Source organism: Caenorhabditis elegans, chromosome II (assembly GCF_000002985.6).
Source record: "Caenorhabditis elegans chromosome II".
Taxonomy (NCBI): Eukaryota; Metazoa; Nematoda; class Chromadorea; order Rhabditida; family Rhabditidae; genus Caenorhabditis; species Caenorhabditis elegans.
Window position 1 is genome coordinate 6,760,631 of NC_003280.10, and position 17,416 is coordinate 6,778,046.

At 34.3% G+C, this 17,416-nt stretch overlaps 4 protein-coding genes and 1 non-coding gene across 5 annotated transcripts; 4 read left to right on the forward strand and 1 right to left on the reverse strand.

The window, feature by feature from the left end:
- Positions 1-43: 43 nt before the first annotated feature.
- On the reverse strand, positions 44-14,546 carry agr-1 (Agrin). The gene is made up of 29 exons (NM_001026981.6): positions 14,149-14,546; positions 14,010-14,102; positions 13,795-13,966; positions 13,509-13,718; positions 11,574-11,816; positions 11,389-11,518; positions 11,132-11,342; positions 10,992-11,082; positions 10,733-10,945; positions 10,458-10,685; positions 10,204-10,322; positions 10,046-10,154; positions 9,478-9,636; positions 9,267-9,432; positions 8,988-9,220; positions 8,630-8,724; positions 8,482-8,587; positions 8,340-8,431; positions 8,189-8,289; positions 7,564-7,621; positions 7,312-7,513; positions 7,137-7,265; positions 6,974-7,091; positions 6,657-6,924; positions 3,053-3,173; positions 1,705-1,771; positions 1,527-1,585; positions 1,019-1,199; positions 44-475 (listed from the first exon to the last, which is right to left on the reverse strand). Exons 1-29 carry the CDS (start codon positions 14,332-14,334, stop codon positions 214-216), a joined length of 4,422 nt encoding a protein of 1,473 aa, NP_001022152.3. The 5' UTR covers positions 14,335-14,546; the 3' UTR covers positions 44-213.
- On the forward strand, positions 4,404-5,263 carry nlp-50 (Neuropeptide-Like Protein). Its single transcript, NM_062984.8, has 2 exons — positions 4,404-4,526; positions 4,961-5,263. The coding sequence occupies exons 1-2, from the start codon at positions 4,463-4,465 to the stop codon at positions 5,119-5,121; spliced, it is 225 nt and encodes a 74-aa protein (NP_495385.1). The 5' UTR covers positions 4,404-4,462; the 3' UTR covers positions 5,122-5,263.
- On the forward strand, positions 7,684-8,197 carry F41G3.18 (uncharacterized protein). Its single transcript, NM_001306585.3, has 2 exons — positions 7,684-7,796; positions 7,980-8,197. Exons 1-2 carry the CDS (start codon positions 7,701-7,703, stop codon positions 8,148-8,150), a joined length of 267 nt encoding a protein of 88 aa, NP_001293514.1. The 5' UTR covers positions 7,684-7,700; the 3' UTR covers positions 8,151-8,197.
- Positions 14,435-14,496, forward strand: F41G3.22. The gene has a single exon (NR_051266.1). It is a non-coding gene; the product is annotated as an Unclassified non-coding RNA F41G3.22 (non-coding RNA).
- A 1,899-nt stretch (positions 14,547-16,445) lies between the features above and the next one.
- ssup-72 (RNA polymerase II subunit A C-terminal domain phosphatase ssup-72) lies at positions 16,446-17,259 on the forward strand. Its single transcript, NM_062985.7, has 4 exons — positions 16,446-16,529; positions 16,574-16,720; positions 16,792-16,921; positions 16,970-17,259. Exons 1-4 carry the CDS (start codon positions 16,447-16,449, stop codon positions 17,201-17,203), a joined length of 594 nt encoding a protein of 197 aa, NP_495386.3. The 5' UTR covers position 16,446; the 3' UTR covers positions 17,204-17,259.
- Positions 17,260-17,416: the final 157 nt, after the last annotated feature.

The following is a 17,416-nucleotide window of genomic DNA, read 5'->3' on the forward strand; positions in this document are numbered from 1 at the left end:
TGATTTTAGGTTGAACAAACTTCCTTCCTAATTGTGTTATTCTTATTTTATATTCATTTCTATTCAGATTTATTGAACATTCATATTGATAAAAACAATTTAATTCGGCTATCATAAATCAAATACCACCTGTAGTTTCACGAGAACAATCTGAACATGAGATAGAAAAAAACATAATTGAGTTACAACCACAGCTGAACAAGGAAAAACAAATTAGTTATAGCAGTACTTGGGTGTCTCTATTGATTTCAAAGAATCGACGAGCAAATTGACTTCTGCTCCGAATATTTTCAGATTCTTGACACATCCCACAAACTTGTTAGAAAGATTCAAAGATTTCAGAAGTTTATGTTTCTTCGGATTGGCTCCTCCAAGATATACAAGTCCATTAGAATCGAGATTCACGTCTCCTGGTGAAGCGACGACGTGAAGGATCTTCTTCGAATCCACCCACAGCTCACATTTTCGTTCTTTTCTGAAAATTGTTCAAATCTTGTGGTTGTAATAATTCAAAACGCATGCAATCCTTTAAATATCCCTATTTATCCATTTGCTTTTACCACTCAAGATTTATCTGTATGTTTTTTGAGCACTTTAACGGAAATCAAGGAGGATCGTTGAGGCATGAAATGTATTTACTCGAATGTTGTTCAATTTTTTCCTACAGAGATGATCTTTCAAAGAACAGCGATCGCCGATCAGGAAAATAAGAGCACAGATGAAAACGATTAGTTTTGTTGTGTAAATGGATTTTTTTGGAAATAATCTAACTTACCTAACTCATTATGGTGTAGGAAACCCGTTGTTTTGTTATTTTAACCAAATACTAAAGTTTACATTTAAAAAACGGTTCCAACCTAAAATTGGAATAAAATTTCCAATAGAATGACAATTAATATGCAATTTTCTACATTGTAGAACATTGTCATAAATGTATTACTGGTAAATTTCCCCTAAACGCAGACGAATTGGTGAAGAGCAGGTCTAGTTTCTTGAAAAATGTTCATTGTTAGCTCACCTTCTAAACGAAACAGAATGCCAATGATTATCAGCAACAGTGACATTTGTTGATATTGGTTTCAAATGAACATCAGCTCCAAGATTCACTCCAACATACAACTTTCCTTCTTCAATGAACACTAATAGAAAATCTCCCCCTTCATCAGCCTGACTCCATGCTCCTTCTTGCCATATAACGCCTGCAATTTGTGCAGCTTGTTGCAAGTTTTTCTTATAATTTGTTCAGTGAGTTTGCTTGACATCAAAATGAACATTCACTAATGCAGGTGCATAATGACGTGAACTTTTCAAATTTGTTTCAGGGTTTTATTTAGAGGGTTTCAGGATTTGAGTCAAAACCCCCTGCCGTAAAAATTTCTAAAAATGGATTTAAGAGACGTGACAATTCTAAATCAGATTATGATATCGAATTGAACTCTTAATCTTTTTGAGAAGATTTAAGAATTAATTTTCCAAAGTGTCAAATGTTGAAAGATTTGGAGGATTTGTAGGATTTGAAAACATACCAAATTGTTTTAAGGTGCGGAAGTCGAATGAAAAATTTGAACTCTTGGACGAACCAACACTGAAAAATAAAATATGAATTTTTACGAAACAATATTGTTTATAACTCGTAGTGAAGGTGAATTGTTTTATGAGAAAAGTTAGAAAAAATTATAACATTTGTTATAGAAAATGACTCACGAGAAAGTGACATTGTTTGGAAAAACGAGAGCATCTTGCTCGTTGATGTGAATTCCTCGAGCATCATCTGAAAGAATTAAAATGTGTTCAATTTTTTTTATTTTCGATTAATTTTTGAGTTATTCATTTCCCCATCATTATATTTGAAATTCTCACTACACTTCAACTTCCTTCAATTTAATGAACTCGTTTGAGAGACCTTTTGCTCTCGATTTTTCGATTTTAGATGAAGTTTTTGGAACGAAGAGGAAATAAAAAAGTTTCATAGACGTCATGACCTCAATTTGATGTTATTGTTATATTTTGATATGCCCACTAGTATTGCAAGTTCTTGAGTTTCAATAACTAAAAATTTATGGGAGGCAGAGAAGAGCTCTGTGCAAAAAAAAAATGAAGTGCTCCAGAGAATTGAGCCAATTGAGAGTTGAAAAGATTGAACTAATTACCTATTCTTTTTTGTTTTTCTTGAGACATCAATAAAACATTTATTCCTCGAAATATGAATTCAAGGTATTAGAGTGTATAGATTTACCATTATGGTAAATAACCTAAACGAATTTGAGTTCAGTTTTAAAAATATTTTTTTGAAAAATCTTTACTGTTGTTTTTGTTATTCCTGATTCGACGATTATATTATTTCATATGATTACATACGTATAATATTTCTCTGCTTGTAATTTAATTTGAAGCACTCGCGCTCATTTAATATTTCAATGGAAAAATAATGCATTTCCCAAGTTAGTCTCACAGCGAAAATCGCTTCAAAATTCTCTAACTTTACTACAAATCCCAAGCACAATAATAACATGGGACAAACAAAACATATTCGTTTTATAATTATTGTGAGTTTGCTCTTGTCAAAACTCAAACAAGAACTTGTGTAGCTGAAACCATTTTTTTCAGCAATGACCGGAGTGCAATTAGTTATTCTGGAAGTTATAAGTAGGGCTCAGAGAATTAGTGAATCTTCTCAAAATAGAGAATCATTTGCAAAAGTTTTTAAACACTTGAGAATAATTTTACTGTTTCAATGATTTTCGAAGTTCACCGTTTTTGCTAAATTCTGTGGTCAAGTTTCCAGTACCACATTTCTAGTTAGTTTCTTTAATTTCCTCATTTTATATAATTTATTTCTAGTTTGTTTTTTCATTCCTTGCTCTATGCTCTCTCTTGAGCAGACAAGACACAAATCTACTGATTCGATGTGTGACCTTTAATTTGGCACCCAATGAATGTTTTTTCCGCACCTAAATGGAAGAAAGGTTCCACCGAATTCGACCATTTTCATGCATTCCAAATGACTTTCCAAATTCCATTTTCTATTCCCCGAAAAAAAGTGATCACTTACTCTCATGTTGTCTACAAACAACCGATCCTTTTCTGTCAAAACTGGCACCATCACATTTTGATATTTCCTTCTCGTTGATTTCCATGACGTCAACCTTATCCATCACTTCCTTCGAGACACCCTGCAATAAATTTCAGGTTTATTTTTCAATTTTTCTTGACAAAAGATTTTAAATTGAAGATTCAGCCATAAATCTACGGCTGTAAATCTAAGACAGGAAGAAAAAGGAAAAAGCCAAACAATAATGTTCAATCTTTTCTTTAATTATAGAGAAGATTGCCGTCTTCTATCTATTTTTTCTTTATTCTTTTTTTTTCAACAATTCGAACAATAAATCCCGTCTATCTCTAAATTAGATTTGAATCCATACTACTAAAGATGAATTTATTTATTATATTATTATTGAATTTAAAAATGTTAAGTTTGCAAGAGAACACAAAGCACACATAGTTGGCAATAAAGATCACTTTTGGCATACTAATTTAGTACCACAGAATTGAAAATGTAGAAGAACTAATTCAATGGTTTGATGCTCAAAAAAGGAAGCTCGATTAACACTAAATAACTTGCAAATGAAGTGAGAAAGATGATTCAAAAATTGGGAACTAAAAATTGGAAGTCACAACTTGAAATCAGATCGGAAATACTCATTCAACTAATAACGTTTAGGCTTTCAAACAAATTAGGAGATGCAAAATAAACAGCTACAAACTGAGATGAGAGGAAAAAAAATGAGGATTGAAAGTCAAAGCATAGAGTCTTAATCACATTTTTCAAAACTTATTTACCTTGAAATATAGACTTCTTCTAAGTTCATTTAACACTAGAATGCACCAGGAAATTGGATTTAGAAACTGGAACATTTACATTCAACGTAAGCACAAAAAATGCATGTATATGTCCTAAATCCAGGCCTAAATTGGTTTGAAGTCTACGACAGCTACCTTAGGCGTTGTCTCATCTCGTTCATGTAGGTAGAAACAAGCTGTATCCGATCTCTGTCAACTAGTTAACACAATTCCCACAAATTAAGTAAGTAATGTTTAAATCACAAAAGTGCTCGGCCACTCCTGAGACTGTTTCCAAAACATGAGAGCCGCCCACATCATTCAATGACCGCCTGACTCTTATTTTGCTATTCTTTTCAGTGTTTTTTGCTTGTTTTGTTTCTAACCTCAAGTTAATCTACCAATCTTCAGCTAACCTAATTGCCATTTCCTTTCTTTCTTCTTCTTTCCCTTCTTACTCGTAAATTACTCATCGACACGTTCCACTCGAGGAGGTCTTTTTCCCAGTGTCCCGCCCCCTTCCAACGCCTTCTTGCTCACCGAGCCCCGCCTACATTTTGCTCACTCATTTTTGTCGCTTTTCAGTCCTTCACTTCCAATTATTTGCAGTTTCACACAAACCATGCGCTTCTCCGTCTTTGTTGCTCTATTTGCTCTTCTTGCTGTCTCTTATGGATTTATGTACGGTAAGCGAAATTGTTTTTGATTTTCGGAATTTGCAGAAAATTAAAAATATGGAGTGATGCTTATTAGATTTGAAATTGCCTTTTACTTCTTTCGCGGTGGATAATTTGAGGAAAAATTCTTGATGACGAATAGAAAAAGAGTTGCACCAATTCAGAGAAACTTTGTCCTTTCGTTTACTTCTTTCCTTAATGCATCAGTTATTTGTTGGGTTGAGCTGAGAAAATGACAATAGAGAGACACCCTCATGAATACTAGAAAAATAACACTTTCTTATACCAGTACTCTCAAACAGAAAAAAGGAAATGCAAGATTTGGGGATTTAATTAGTAGACGACTTATGTAGGAAGAATACCCAGCAGACGAGTCTTACAAAAAACGAGATCTAAATGTTATTCTACCCTTTCAATAAACAAATAGTATATAGCTATTACAGAAATGGAGGATTCGTACCCAGTTTCTGGAGAATTGCCAAAGAGAAGTTTGGAGAACTTTTGGAGGAACATTCACTTGCAAATGCCATCAGGACGTGGAGGACAAAAGAGGACAGAAGGATTGAGCAGAGCCAGTGCAAATGCTTATTACAGACTTGGATAGAGCAGCTCACTTTTGTTTCACAATTTGTCGATTTTCTCTTTTTTATTCCATTCTTGATAAATAAAAGTGCTTGTTGGTTGAATATTGGCAGTTCCAATATATGACTGTATGAGAATGTATATAAACAGTTATTTTGTTAAATTGTTTCACACCATGAGAAATGGAATCGTAAAAATGAAGGACCTTGGTTTGCACACAAAAACTGGAAATCAAGATTCCATTACAATTCAATTTCCACAATAAAATTGGGCTTCTATAGAAGGCATAATCAACAATACCAAAAAATTCCATAGCATCTAAAAATTGACTGAAAGCTTTCAGCAAATTTTTAGATACTTTTCGAATTTTTAAATGAATGAAATATTTTTCTAATTTTCTATAATAATTTTAGATTCAAAAAGTTGTCTTGTCAAACTCAAGAGAGCAGTTTTGCAGATTTGTACAAATTGCCGTGATGCAGTTTTTGTTTCAACTAGCTTAAAGGCCCACAGAAGTATGCCATTATCAATATATATATATTTTCAGATGTTTGGTGGTTTCTACTGAAATTGATCTGACCAAGTTAACTCCATCTTATCATGCAAGATGCTCAAAGTGTAAGAAGATGTTGTTTGATGCAATTTGACTTCAGAATATTCCAAAAACCAACTAAATGATGTCTGCCCACCATTTCATTATGACGCTATCAATCATTCCAAGTCATCTTGTATTCAAGTCATAAACTTCAATAAACTAACTCAATTTCAGTGAAAAAGTGTTAGAATAAATTTCTGCAGAGGGAGTGAGAAATTCGCCATGTTCTGTCCTAAGTTTAGCTTTCTCGAACTTTGCTCAAATTTATTCAAGAAACATGTCTGTGCCAAGAATAACATATAAACACCCGTGATGCACCATTTAATTAACCTAAAATCAAATTTTCAATAAATTTACTCGCGCACTTTTTTGTTGCTACCACATCCTTGTATTCTTCATATCTCTTTAATTATTTATAAATGACACTCTTTATAATTAGAAAACATGACACCGTTTTTTAATCTGAAGCAATTGAAAAATTCAACAAAATGGCATCATTATTTAAAATTTTTTGACGATGGAAATTAATAATTAGGGCGAGACACATTTCGCTATAAATTAAAAATTTGCAGTTTATTTCTATTTTGAGAAAGCTCAAATTTACTGTGAAAATTTCCAAAAGTTAATCGAAAGCCTTAGAAAAATAGTTAATTCGATCTGCAAATATATGAATGGCAAAAACGGAGTGCGACTATTCAAAGTAGATCTTTTTAACTTTCAACTTTAAAAAACCTTTTTAAAGATTTACTGTGACAGTTTTAAACAGTTTTCCCATCTTTGGATTTTTTAACCAACTTTAAAGTAAAAATAATTGATAGATTATCAGGGCTTCCATGGGAGCTTAATGTGTTACCTGTTTTTTTCGAGCATTTTGAATTTGTATTTAAACATTTTTACACTAGAAATTTCTCAGATTTCAATCTCTCAAAGTCTAATTTTTAAAATTTAAATTTACAACTTACAGATATCAAATTGATTGGAAGTTCATTAATTCTCAGTTCTTGCAACTCTCCTTCAAATGGAACATTTAATTTCCGGACTTTATGTGATATAATTCCTTCCGGAACAAATCCAACATAAAGAGCATCTTTCTTTGAAATATCCAAATGAGCATTTTTGCTTTGAGATGTGTGCTTCTTCACAAGTGTTTCATTCACAAACATTGACACATCTTTTGCCAATCTCTCGATTCTCACAGTATGCCAAGAGTTCAACGGGATTGGTTCTCCTCTGCAAAATAATAATTTAATCAGTTGATCTTTACATATAACTACTCTACCGAATGTAGGATAAGCCGGATCCAAGCTCATAAACGAAATGAGGTTTCGCGTCAATCATTGCAAATGCAATAAAATCAGTGTGTGGATCAGAAGGAACAGACCAATAGAATAGAATACCTGAGAAGGTAAATTGAAATTTAAGACGAAAAATAAATGACTTACCATTTGTTCTGTATGGTTTGAAGACAATTTCAACGCGGGTCCTCTCTCGAACATCTATTTGTAAATTTTCGAATTGTACAAATCCGTTTTCTTTAAACTTCAATGTTCTTGAAATTTCAGGCGCCATATCTAAAAAAATTTTTAAAAGCACATCGCAAAAGCCTCAAAAACTTACAAAATGGTTTTATTTCATCTATTCTAACAGGTTCATCATCAATTTCCAAATAACCAACTATTGAATTCAGTCGATTTCTTGGCCATTTTCCGTCCGTTCCAACATAAATTCGCTTCACAGAGGAATCAAGGACGTCTTCAAATGTATACTTTTGAACTTCTCCATTCAATTTGAAATGGACTTCGTTTCGCTTCCATTTTAACTGAAAATAAAACGTATTTTGTTTCCAAAAAATCCTTCAAAAAGATAAACCTCTAAGCTAACGTTGTATGCAATTGTTTGCAGGGAGTCAACTCGTGCTTTGCCAACTCTAAAACATTTAATTTTTCGGCTGTAACTGATAAGAAATAATTGTTGCGAGTGCAGTCTCTTTATGTTGATATTCAAAAATGAGTGGAAGGCCATCAATCGTTATTGATTTCGGAAGAAAATCTATAGTAAATGTCGAATCGCCAAGAGTTCGCCGGGATTCCGGATATTCTATGGTTAGTTTGATTTTTTAATTTTTATTTTAGTTAGTACGTTATTTGCATCTGTGTTAAATATTTATATTTATTTAGTTTCTCACTATAAAACGTCCTATAAAATTCTGGTTACAGTTTTTAAGTTATGTATGTAGTAAAAACAACCAGAAACAAAAATTACAAGTCAATAATAGCAATTTTCAGCTTTCAAATCCACCAAAAAAGCTAGAATGCGGATGGTTACCATGTTGTATGTCTCCAGAAGATGCTGAATCATTTGGACATCATGTTTCTATATTTATGGTTGCACTTGTAGCATTTGCCACTTTCTTTTGTGTTACTTTTATTTTAGTTCTTGTTTTTATTCTTGGTTAATTGTTTTTAGTTAAGATTGTATTTTTTAATGTACATACTTTATCACTATCCGCCGGTTTTCATGACTGATTTGTAGATCTTTTTTGTCTTCAGTTACCATTCGGATCAAGATTCCTTCCCGTTTTTCTTTAAGATGAATCTGAAAATATGAAAATAGTAGCTCACAACCAAAACCAGTCAAAAACTTACATGCATCGAAAGTTTCGAAAAGCGATTAATATCTTTCCTTGAAAAATACCAATCAGAGTTGATATCAGTTGTTAATTCGAGTTGATCGGATTCTTAAAAATAATTTGAATTTGAATTTTGAAAAAAAAAACATCGCGCTCACTTCTTTTCTTTGAAATTTCTATACAAATTCCCAGATGACTTTTCCAGCCATCATCACAATCACATACTGATTTTCTCCCCGGTCGAGTTATACATTGCGCAGAAAGCTAAAAGTTTGTAGTTTGATGGATAAAGAATAATCAATGCACCTTTTCACATTCCTCGTGACGTGTACATGGAGATCCTAGTCGTTTTTCGTTGGAATTTTTCTCTCTCTGGAGACGATCGAGTACTTCGAAGTTTTCTGAAGTACATACATTCAATCATATGAAATCATGGTCCACACTTTCTTAATTGTCTCGTTTTCATTTTTTCAATGAGAGATTTGATAAAATGAAAGTATAGGAAAAAGTGGAAATGTGTTAGAATATACGAAATCCATAAGAAAGGTTGAAAAGGTTGTGTTCAACATACGATACCCAATAATCGAGGTCCCACAATGAAAAAAAAAACTACGTATCTTTTGTTAATTTTTGAATCACACACTCTTTTAGAATAAAAACTAACCATCATCACAAATTCCCATTGAAACTGGAACAACGTCAATTTGATGTTTGCATGCAAACATTTTAAGTTCGCAAAGATTCGAGTACGTTGTTCCATCGGATCCACAAACTGTCATATTAGCAACAATTCCAAGATGATTCATATTACATGACTGTGGACAGATACAATCAGGGAAACTTGATGGAGAAGGAACACATTTTGCACCATGGAAGCAGCGAAGAGAGTGGCAATCTCTGAGAATTCATTTATTAGTTTCTATGTATGATCTATTAAACAAACCTTGGTGTTTTATAAACAGCTGGCGACACGCAACCTCCCGCAGTCATCATTGATCCATTGGGGCAAAGATCACATTTATCCCCTAGCGCACCATTTTTACATTCACATTTCCCAGTTGTCTGCTCACAATCTGAACGGGATGATCCAAACGCACTACATCCGCAAGCTGAAACAAAATAAAATGCTCTAGTTCGTATGGTTCTACACTAACGTCTGCATGATAATGCTCCCTGAGCAATAAGATGAATTCCCCAGAAAGATGGTAAGCAGTGATCACATTTGATTCCAGCAACTCCTGGTCGACACTTACATTGTCCAGTTTCATCACAAGTATGGCCAAACGACCCGACACGGTTGCATTGACAAGAATCTAAAACTCTCGATTCACCAATCCAAAATTTTGTTCACAACCCCAGACCATCTTTCTCGTTGCACTGGGATATTAGTGGAAGAACGTGAATTTCTCTTTGATCTCGACATGATATTGTGTTAAGATGACACTGATTGTTGTATACTATTCCGTCAGATCCACATATGGGATAGTTTGATGAGAGATTGCAAGTTGGGCAAGTACAGGCCCAGTTATGGCATGTGGCACCGAAATAGCACGCGCAAGGACGGCGAACTTTGAAATTTAAAACTAATTCAACTTTAACGAGAAAGGAAATATTGTCAGAGTTTTAGAAGAATAATCATGCTAACTTGAGATAGGACAAAAGAGATCCACGTTACAGTTTCAACAGAAAGATAGTTTCGATTTTTGTAGCATGCGCGCAAACCTGGGAATGATGTTTTCGATGAATGACAATGAGATGGAGGCATTTCAGATATTGGAGCACCTTTCTGGCAAGATGCCAATTGAAGATGACAGAGTGATGGATAAAGTACCTACAAAACGATTGAAAGTTACAAGTTCGATTCGTTGAAAACAACTTACCCCATTCTCTCCACAGATTCTAGCAGATAATGGTGGATTTGCTGGACAATTGTACGAACATACACATACACCACTTCGACACTCTTCTCCATATCGACATTGTACATGCAGGCATTCGTCTGAAATTTATCTTGGAGTAATTGGAAAATTAAACGAATTTGAAAATTGTTCAATAAACAAAAGTGAACTCTACGGTAGCTACAGTACCGCTACGGTAGATTAAAAAAGCTTATATTTTTAAATTCTAAGCTTACCACATTTTCCTTCAAACGCAGTCATGACAAACTTGCTCTGATGGCAAGCAGATTTCTTCATATGACATTCAGATGAGTAAGTAACTCCATCAGTTCCACAAACTTCTTTTCCTTCTTCCATTTCATATGATGGACAATCATCTGGGCATTTGCATTCTGCTTTTTCATTTTCTCCAACTACGCAAGCCGAATAAAAATCGCATTTTTCTTTTTTGAGTTTGCATGCTTCTGAAATCCAAAAATCTATTTATTTTTATTAAAAAAAAAAAACTCACCACATGCGGAATTGTATTTCACGAATATATTTTTCTGTGCCATACAGGCAGCATTTTGTAGTCTACATTCATTTGAGTATGTTTTACCATCACTTCCACAAACTTCCTTAAATTCATCAGTACATGATGGGCATACACATTTGGGTTTTCCGTCGACCACAACACAAACTTGGGGTTTCTTACAAGAATCAAATGTTGCACAAACTCCAATTCCTGGAAAAATTCAATTTATTTGATTTCAATTTGATTTCATGATCACCACAAGTTCCTTGATGTTTCACTTTGATCATTGATTTTGTTTCGCAGCTTTTCTTTTTCATTTCACATTCATTATCAAAAGTCTCTCCGTTCTGAAATTTTGTATCAAATTCAGAATATGTTTTTTTAAACACTTCCTACCGTTGCACAAACAGGTCTCATCACGTCTTCACATCTATTAGGGCATTCGCATTCGGCAGTTCTATCCGGCTTTACAACACAACTTCCCCAGAATCCACATTCCATTTTCTCACAGGGACTTCCAGCTTCATCACAGTTTCCTCTTTTCCAGACGAGTATATCCTTTTGTTCCTTGCAGGCAGCTAATTTTAAGAAGCATTCATTAAGATATCTGAAAATTGGAAAGTTTATACTTCAGATTACATGCTGTTTCTTACGTTTTTCCATCTGTTCCACAGACATGAGCACTATTCATTGTACATTGTTCACTACATTTACACTCTGGTCTTCTATCAACTCCTAATTGGCAAGTTTGACCATTTGGACATTTGTGGCCATGACATGGATCTAAGGAAAACATTTTTTTTTCCAGATTTAATATTATATTTCTGGAAAAACCTACCACATCTACCAAAAAACTTGACTGTGATGTTTGTCTTTGATTCACAAGCATGATGTCTCAAATGACACGAAGACTGGTAATCGACACCATGAGATGAGCATACAGGTGACGATTCAACTGAGTCACCATAATTGGGACATTGAGTGGGACAGACGCATTTGGCAAGAAGAATTCCATTGATTTGATTCACAACACAATCTTCTCCTGGACCACATCTCAGATCTTCACATGGATTTCGTTTTTCTGAAAATAAATATATGTTGATCTGCTTACAAAAACTATTACCTTTTGGATATTTGTAGCAACTAAAAACTAAAATAAAAGTTGTGCATAGATAAAAGAACGTTTTATACATTTGTTGTCACACAGAGAATAGTGGAATAAGAAGAAGTTCACAAGAAGATAGAGATGTGTGAATACTCTTGGGAATAGAAGGATCGAATCTAATTTCTCTCCTGACACATCCCGCTTTCTTATCGTTGAAAAGCCTCTTCAAAACTACTCAACGAGTTTCGATGGGATAACGAGTACTTGTCCTAAAGACATGGCACATTGTAGACCAAACTGGGAAGATTTTAAATGTTTGAAACTTGTTTTTGTTTGAAAATTTTGAAGCAAACTCTGATGTCTGTAGGAACTTACGAGGCAGCCTCGCCTACCTTGCAGGTACAAAGCAATTTAGAGTCCTGTGGGAACAACATCATACTTTTTTTTTTTGAAACCAGGAAAAGTTGATTTGAAACTTTTTCAGTACATTTCTCCTCACTGCAGAAACTCGTGAAATATCTATAAATGTCTAGAGACAGACAAAACTTATGGATTTTTTGGAAATTGTTGGCATTATGTTTACCAATCTCGATCAAAAAATTAATAATTTAAAAAACCTTTGTATAGTCCTTTCGTCTTAATAAAGTATCCCTTTCTGCTATATTCCTCAAAATTTCTAACATTCCAACGCGATTAGTTTCCCAACTCATTCCCATAGCCTATCACTAGTAATCTCAAGTGTCTCCTAAACTGGTCAAAACACTTGAAAGATATTCTCACACTTTCCTAATATATTTCGCTTGCTAATGTTCACCATAATATTCATTCCATTGCAGTTTATTCAATGTATGTTCATTGGATTACTGTTCTACAAAAGAGGAGGGTTTCCATCTGGCAGGTGTGTGCGTGTGTTTCTTGTCCTTCTGTTTGGACGTCGTTTCGGTCAGTGCAGAGCAGTAGCCAAACCACAAACAATAAAGGAAAGGGAAGGAAACGCGCGAAACATTGTGAATAAAAGAAAAGAGCCACCCAGTGTTCTTGAATCATACGGACCAATGGAAAATGCAACAGATGACAGACGAACAAGTATGATAATTGGGAGAATATGCGAATTTAATATTATTTGTTTCATAGAGTCACATGGTTGGCTTATAATCGCATCCATGACAAAAGATTACGGTACCCGGTCTTGACACGACTGAAAGTTATTTAATTGGGGATGCCAAAATAGTGCGCGCTTTTAAGCAGTACTGTAGTTTATACTTGGGGAAAAGATTTATTAGCAAAACGATAGGGCATTTGCGAACCGTCGAGGAGTGGAAACTACAGTACTTTTTAAAGACCAAAAAAGTACTTTTGTGCACGTTTCATTCAAACTTTTTTGGTCATTTCGAGCTCAAGCACCGAATTGTTGCTTCGCAAATCCCGAAATTTTGCATATTGGTAACAAAACTAGGGGTGGCGATAGGTCGCAACAGTCGCCCTGGCTATTTCACAGCAGCTTCACGAACAATCCAATCAGAATTTTGAAGATGAAAATTAAATTAGCATGGTTTACTTACTCGAATTTTCTTTCGAGGTGGAAACTTTATTCATTGAGGTCGCTATTAGGGGTGTCGTTAGGTCGCAACAGGGCGCCCTATCGCCACCCCTAAACAAAACACTTACTACAAGGTCCTTTTGTAGCAACACGAAGGCGAACTCCGTTCTTAGCAAGAACACAACTTCGAACAGATAAATGACAGAATGAAGAGTATGAAACATGATCAGATCCACATACAACATCAGTTACAACTCGACATCTTGCTTTACATTCGCATACTCCGGTTTTCAGTCCACATTTTGAACCAAAGGGGCACAGAGATTGCTCACAAATTGCTGAAATTAGGAATTAAGCAATTATTTTTCTGTATGTGAGTTTTTGGAAAACACCGGCGTTTTGACTTTGAGCTACCTTGTTTCGTTCTTCTTCGTTTCCGGTGAGCTTGCTTATTTGAAATTGTGAATAAAGCATCGAAAATCGGTAAGCTGACCCTTATCATCGGAGCATCTAGAAGAAATACTCCCTGTTGATTTGTGAGCGAGAAGATCCTTACGTCCGAAGCTAGAAGACGATGAGCACATGGCTGAATTCACTTTTACGTTTAATTTCTTTACTATTTAAATTACCTCTGTTTCTAGAATGTTCCCTATAACAATGTTCTTATTCTCTTCCACATATTCTCTACCTTTGTAGATTCTTCGGGGGATTACTGTAATGTTCTGAAGAAAACCAAAACTTTAAAGCTAGCATTAACATCTATCTCACCTCAATATACAATGAATCAACTCTGTATGAAATTCCAGTTATAACACCAGCAATAATAACATCAGAATTTTCAAATAAACTATGAATATAGGAACGAGTTGGACGAGGTTTCAAGCAGCTTGAGAAAACTGTCCATACAATACAGGAAAACAGAAATATGGAAACGAAATAATTGTGAAGTCTCATGTCGACATGTGAAAGTGAAAATGTTTCGTTTCTTTTGATTTCTCGACAACAATGAAAACTTTTCGTGGTAAATTGAGCAAATTTGAGTCGGCTCCAAAAGAAGGGAGAAAGGTGCCAATGCGCGTGTTTGTATTGAAAGAAGCTGCCCGTCGGAGCACCTGTTGTGCATTCTCTCAACCGAAGAAAGAAGGCGGAGTTTGACAATGGTTAACCTAAACACGGTCTCCTCGGGTGGAAATTGCGATAGGGCGCGCTTGCTGCACCTTCATTGCGTCCATCGAGATTTCACCATTGATAAGTGATTTCCCTCGTTTTTTATTAGTTTTTCGCCGATTTTTCTATTTCAAAAATAGTAACAATTATAAAGTAGACTGAAACGAAAGTGGAGAAACAAAAATTATCGGAAACCGTTCGGTGGAAATGCATAACGAACTGTTTGAAAATATCAACTGAATTTTCGGATTTTTTGAAATTAAATTTTTATTTAAGTTTTTCTCATAACCTGCAATGGTAACGTTTATAGAGCAAACTTTTGTCGTCATTTTAAGATATAATTCGTCTATGTACCTGTTGAAAGAACTCAGATCGAACTCTTTTTGTGAAATTCAGTTATAATTTTTCGTTAAAAAGAGAAGCTAAAAGTTATTAATCTGAATTAAACGAGTCAAGACAGTGAATCTAGTTGATATTTGGTATTTTATTGAAACAATACACGTATAAAACATTTTATCATGGGTTTTTCGGCCCCAGGTTTGTTGGCACAGTATTTTATTTCTTGCCACATACTACTGTACGTTTGGGCTCAAATAAGCCATACAAAGTGCTGAACTATGAAGAATAATGTTTCAACATTACATTACTTACAAAAAATCAGGTATAAAGCAATGTTTTCAGTCTTTCTTGGCTTTTTTCAACATAACTTAGTATTACCATCATATTCTGTGCCTCAACTTAATCGTTACAAGTTTGAATTCTTGAGGAAACTGTATTTAAAACCTAGGTTACGGCTTTTCAAAACTCAAATGTATAAAAACGGTATCTTCTTAAGCTTTCGTTTTTACTTTCCAATACTTTCCTTTCAGTAAGGCTTGAAATTTTTGAAAGCTTCACTGCTAGTTTCCCACTTCACGATTTTCCATTTTCAACTTGTTAAAAACTGACAAGATCACAGAAAAAGCCACACTTCCATGATAAAACCACAGAAAATTAAAGAAATTGGGCTGAATGTCTCACATTTGGTGATTCTGGCACATGATCATTTCTCAAAACTTCAATTCAAAGATAAAATTGTTTGTGACCAAACCTTCATTTCTTATTTGGCTTTCAGGCTATATATTTAATTATATTTCTTAATTGTCTTCAAATTTTTGAGAGTTCCCCACTTTATGTAGTGAAAACAAAGATAAACTTCTTATTTTCTCAATTTTTCAATAAATTTAACCTTTTGCAGCAAGGTATTCTCTTTTTAACTGAGAAAACTATTTCAAAAATTCATTTCATCTTCTTTCCTTTGTTTTCTCAAGAAAAATTCATAACATAAATGTATTTTTTCTGCAAAAATAATTAGATATCCAGAAATGCGCCAGCACGCGAAAGGCGCATCGGTGAAACGCGCAAGCAATCTCCCTCCTTCTTTGTTTCCACCCGAGGAGACCGTGCGTTGGGATTTTTACAGTATTTACGAATATTTGTAACTTTTCATATAAAGTCGGCGTTTTAGAAGTAGGTTTCGCAAGTTTTTCTGTTTCGATAAATAAATCTCAAAATTTTAATATTTTGTAAATATTCATTTCTTCATTTTCGTATATCTCGTGCCTTTAAAGAAAAATCATTTTCCGCAAAAAACTATTTTTGAATACCCGCATCAATGAGGGCCTAACATTCCATGCGGCGGCCTAGAAAATTATGGACGCGTACTCCTCTCGGACGATTATTGTTTGAATGATTTTTTTTTATTTTCTTCAGTTTATCACCAAATTATTAGTCTTTTGCCCTTTCTTTGACAAAATTATATCGAAAAATATATTATGAGATTTACTAAAAACCTATTTACTCAATTCATTTTTGTTTGTTCTCAAATGATGCATTTTCAACAAATATTATGTTTTCAGAATGGAGTATTCATCAAAACTTCGTTTTGCGGTCAGTTGTTCCAGTAATATGAATCGTTCAATGGAAGCACATGGCATCTTAAAGTAAGCTATTGAAATAACTGAGAATTCTAGGATTTTTTTTTCAGAAAACGTGGCTTCAATATCGAATCGTATGGGTCTGGAAATCAAGTGAAAATGCCAGGACCAACAGTAGATAAGCCCAATTGTTATGAGTTTGGGCCAACGACGTATGAAGACATTTATGCGGATTTAACAAACAAAGATCTTCACTTGTTAGTTTTTTTTCGAAGTTTTGAAATAATATTCTGAAAATTGTTGTTCATTCCAATTTGAATATTTTCAGATACACACAAAACGGACTTCTTCATATGGTTGACCGAAATCGACGAATCAAATCTCGCCCACAGCGATTTCAAGCAGAAACTCGTGAATTCGACATTGTTCTTTGTTTGGAAGAAAGAGTTTTCGATCAGGTCTGTTGATTAAAAAAATGAACGCAAACATGTTTTAAAATTATTCAGGTCGTAGACTTCTTAAACCGCAGCGTTGGTAAATCTGGGAACCCAGTCCACGTTATCAACATCGACATTGAAGATAACGCAGAAGAAGCTACATTTGGAGCATTCTTCGTAGCTGATCTCTGCGAAAAGCTCGAAAGATCTGAAGACTTCGAAGAAGATATAGATCAAATAATCACCGACCTCGAAGAGAATAATCCAAAAAGAAACCTTCTCCACACAATATGTTTTTATTAATTTTTCAATGTTAATTAAATTATTATACGATGATATTTTTTTAAACCAACAAAAACAACACTGTTCATAACTTTGCATATAATAATCGCAAGGGGGAAAACACATTCATATTCAATAAGGCTCCGCACAAAACTTGCTCACTCTTCGTTTTCTTTTTTACATGCATTCTTGAGGACATTTTACCAGACCATCATTCTCATCTCATAACTTTTT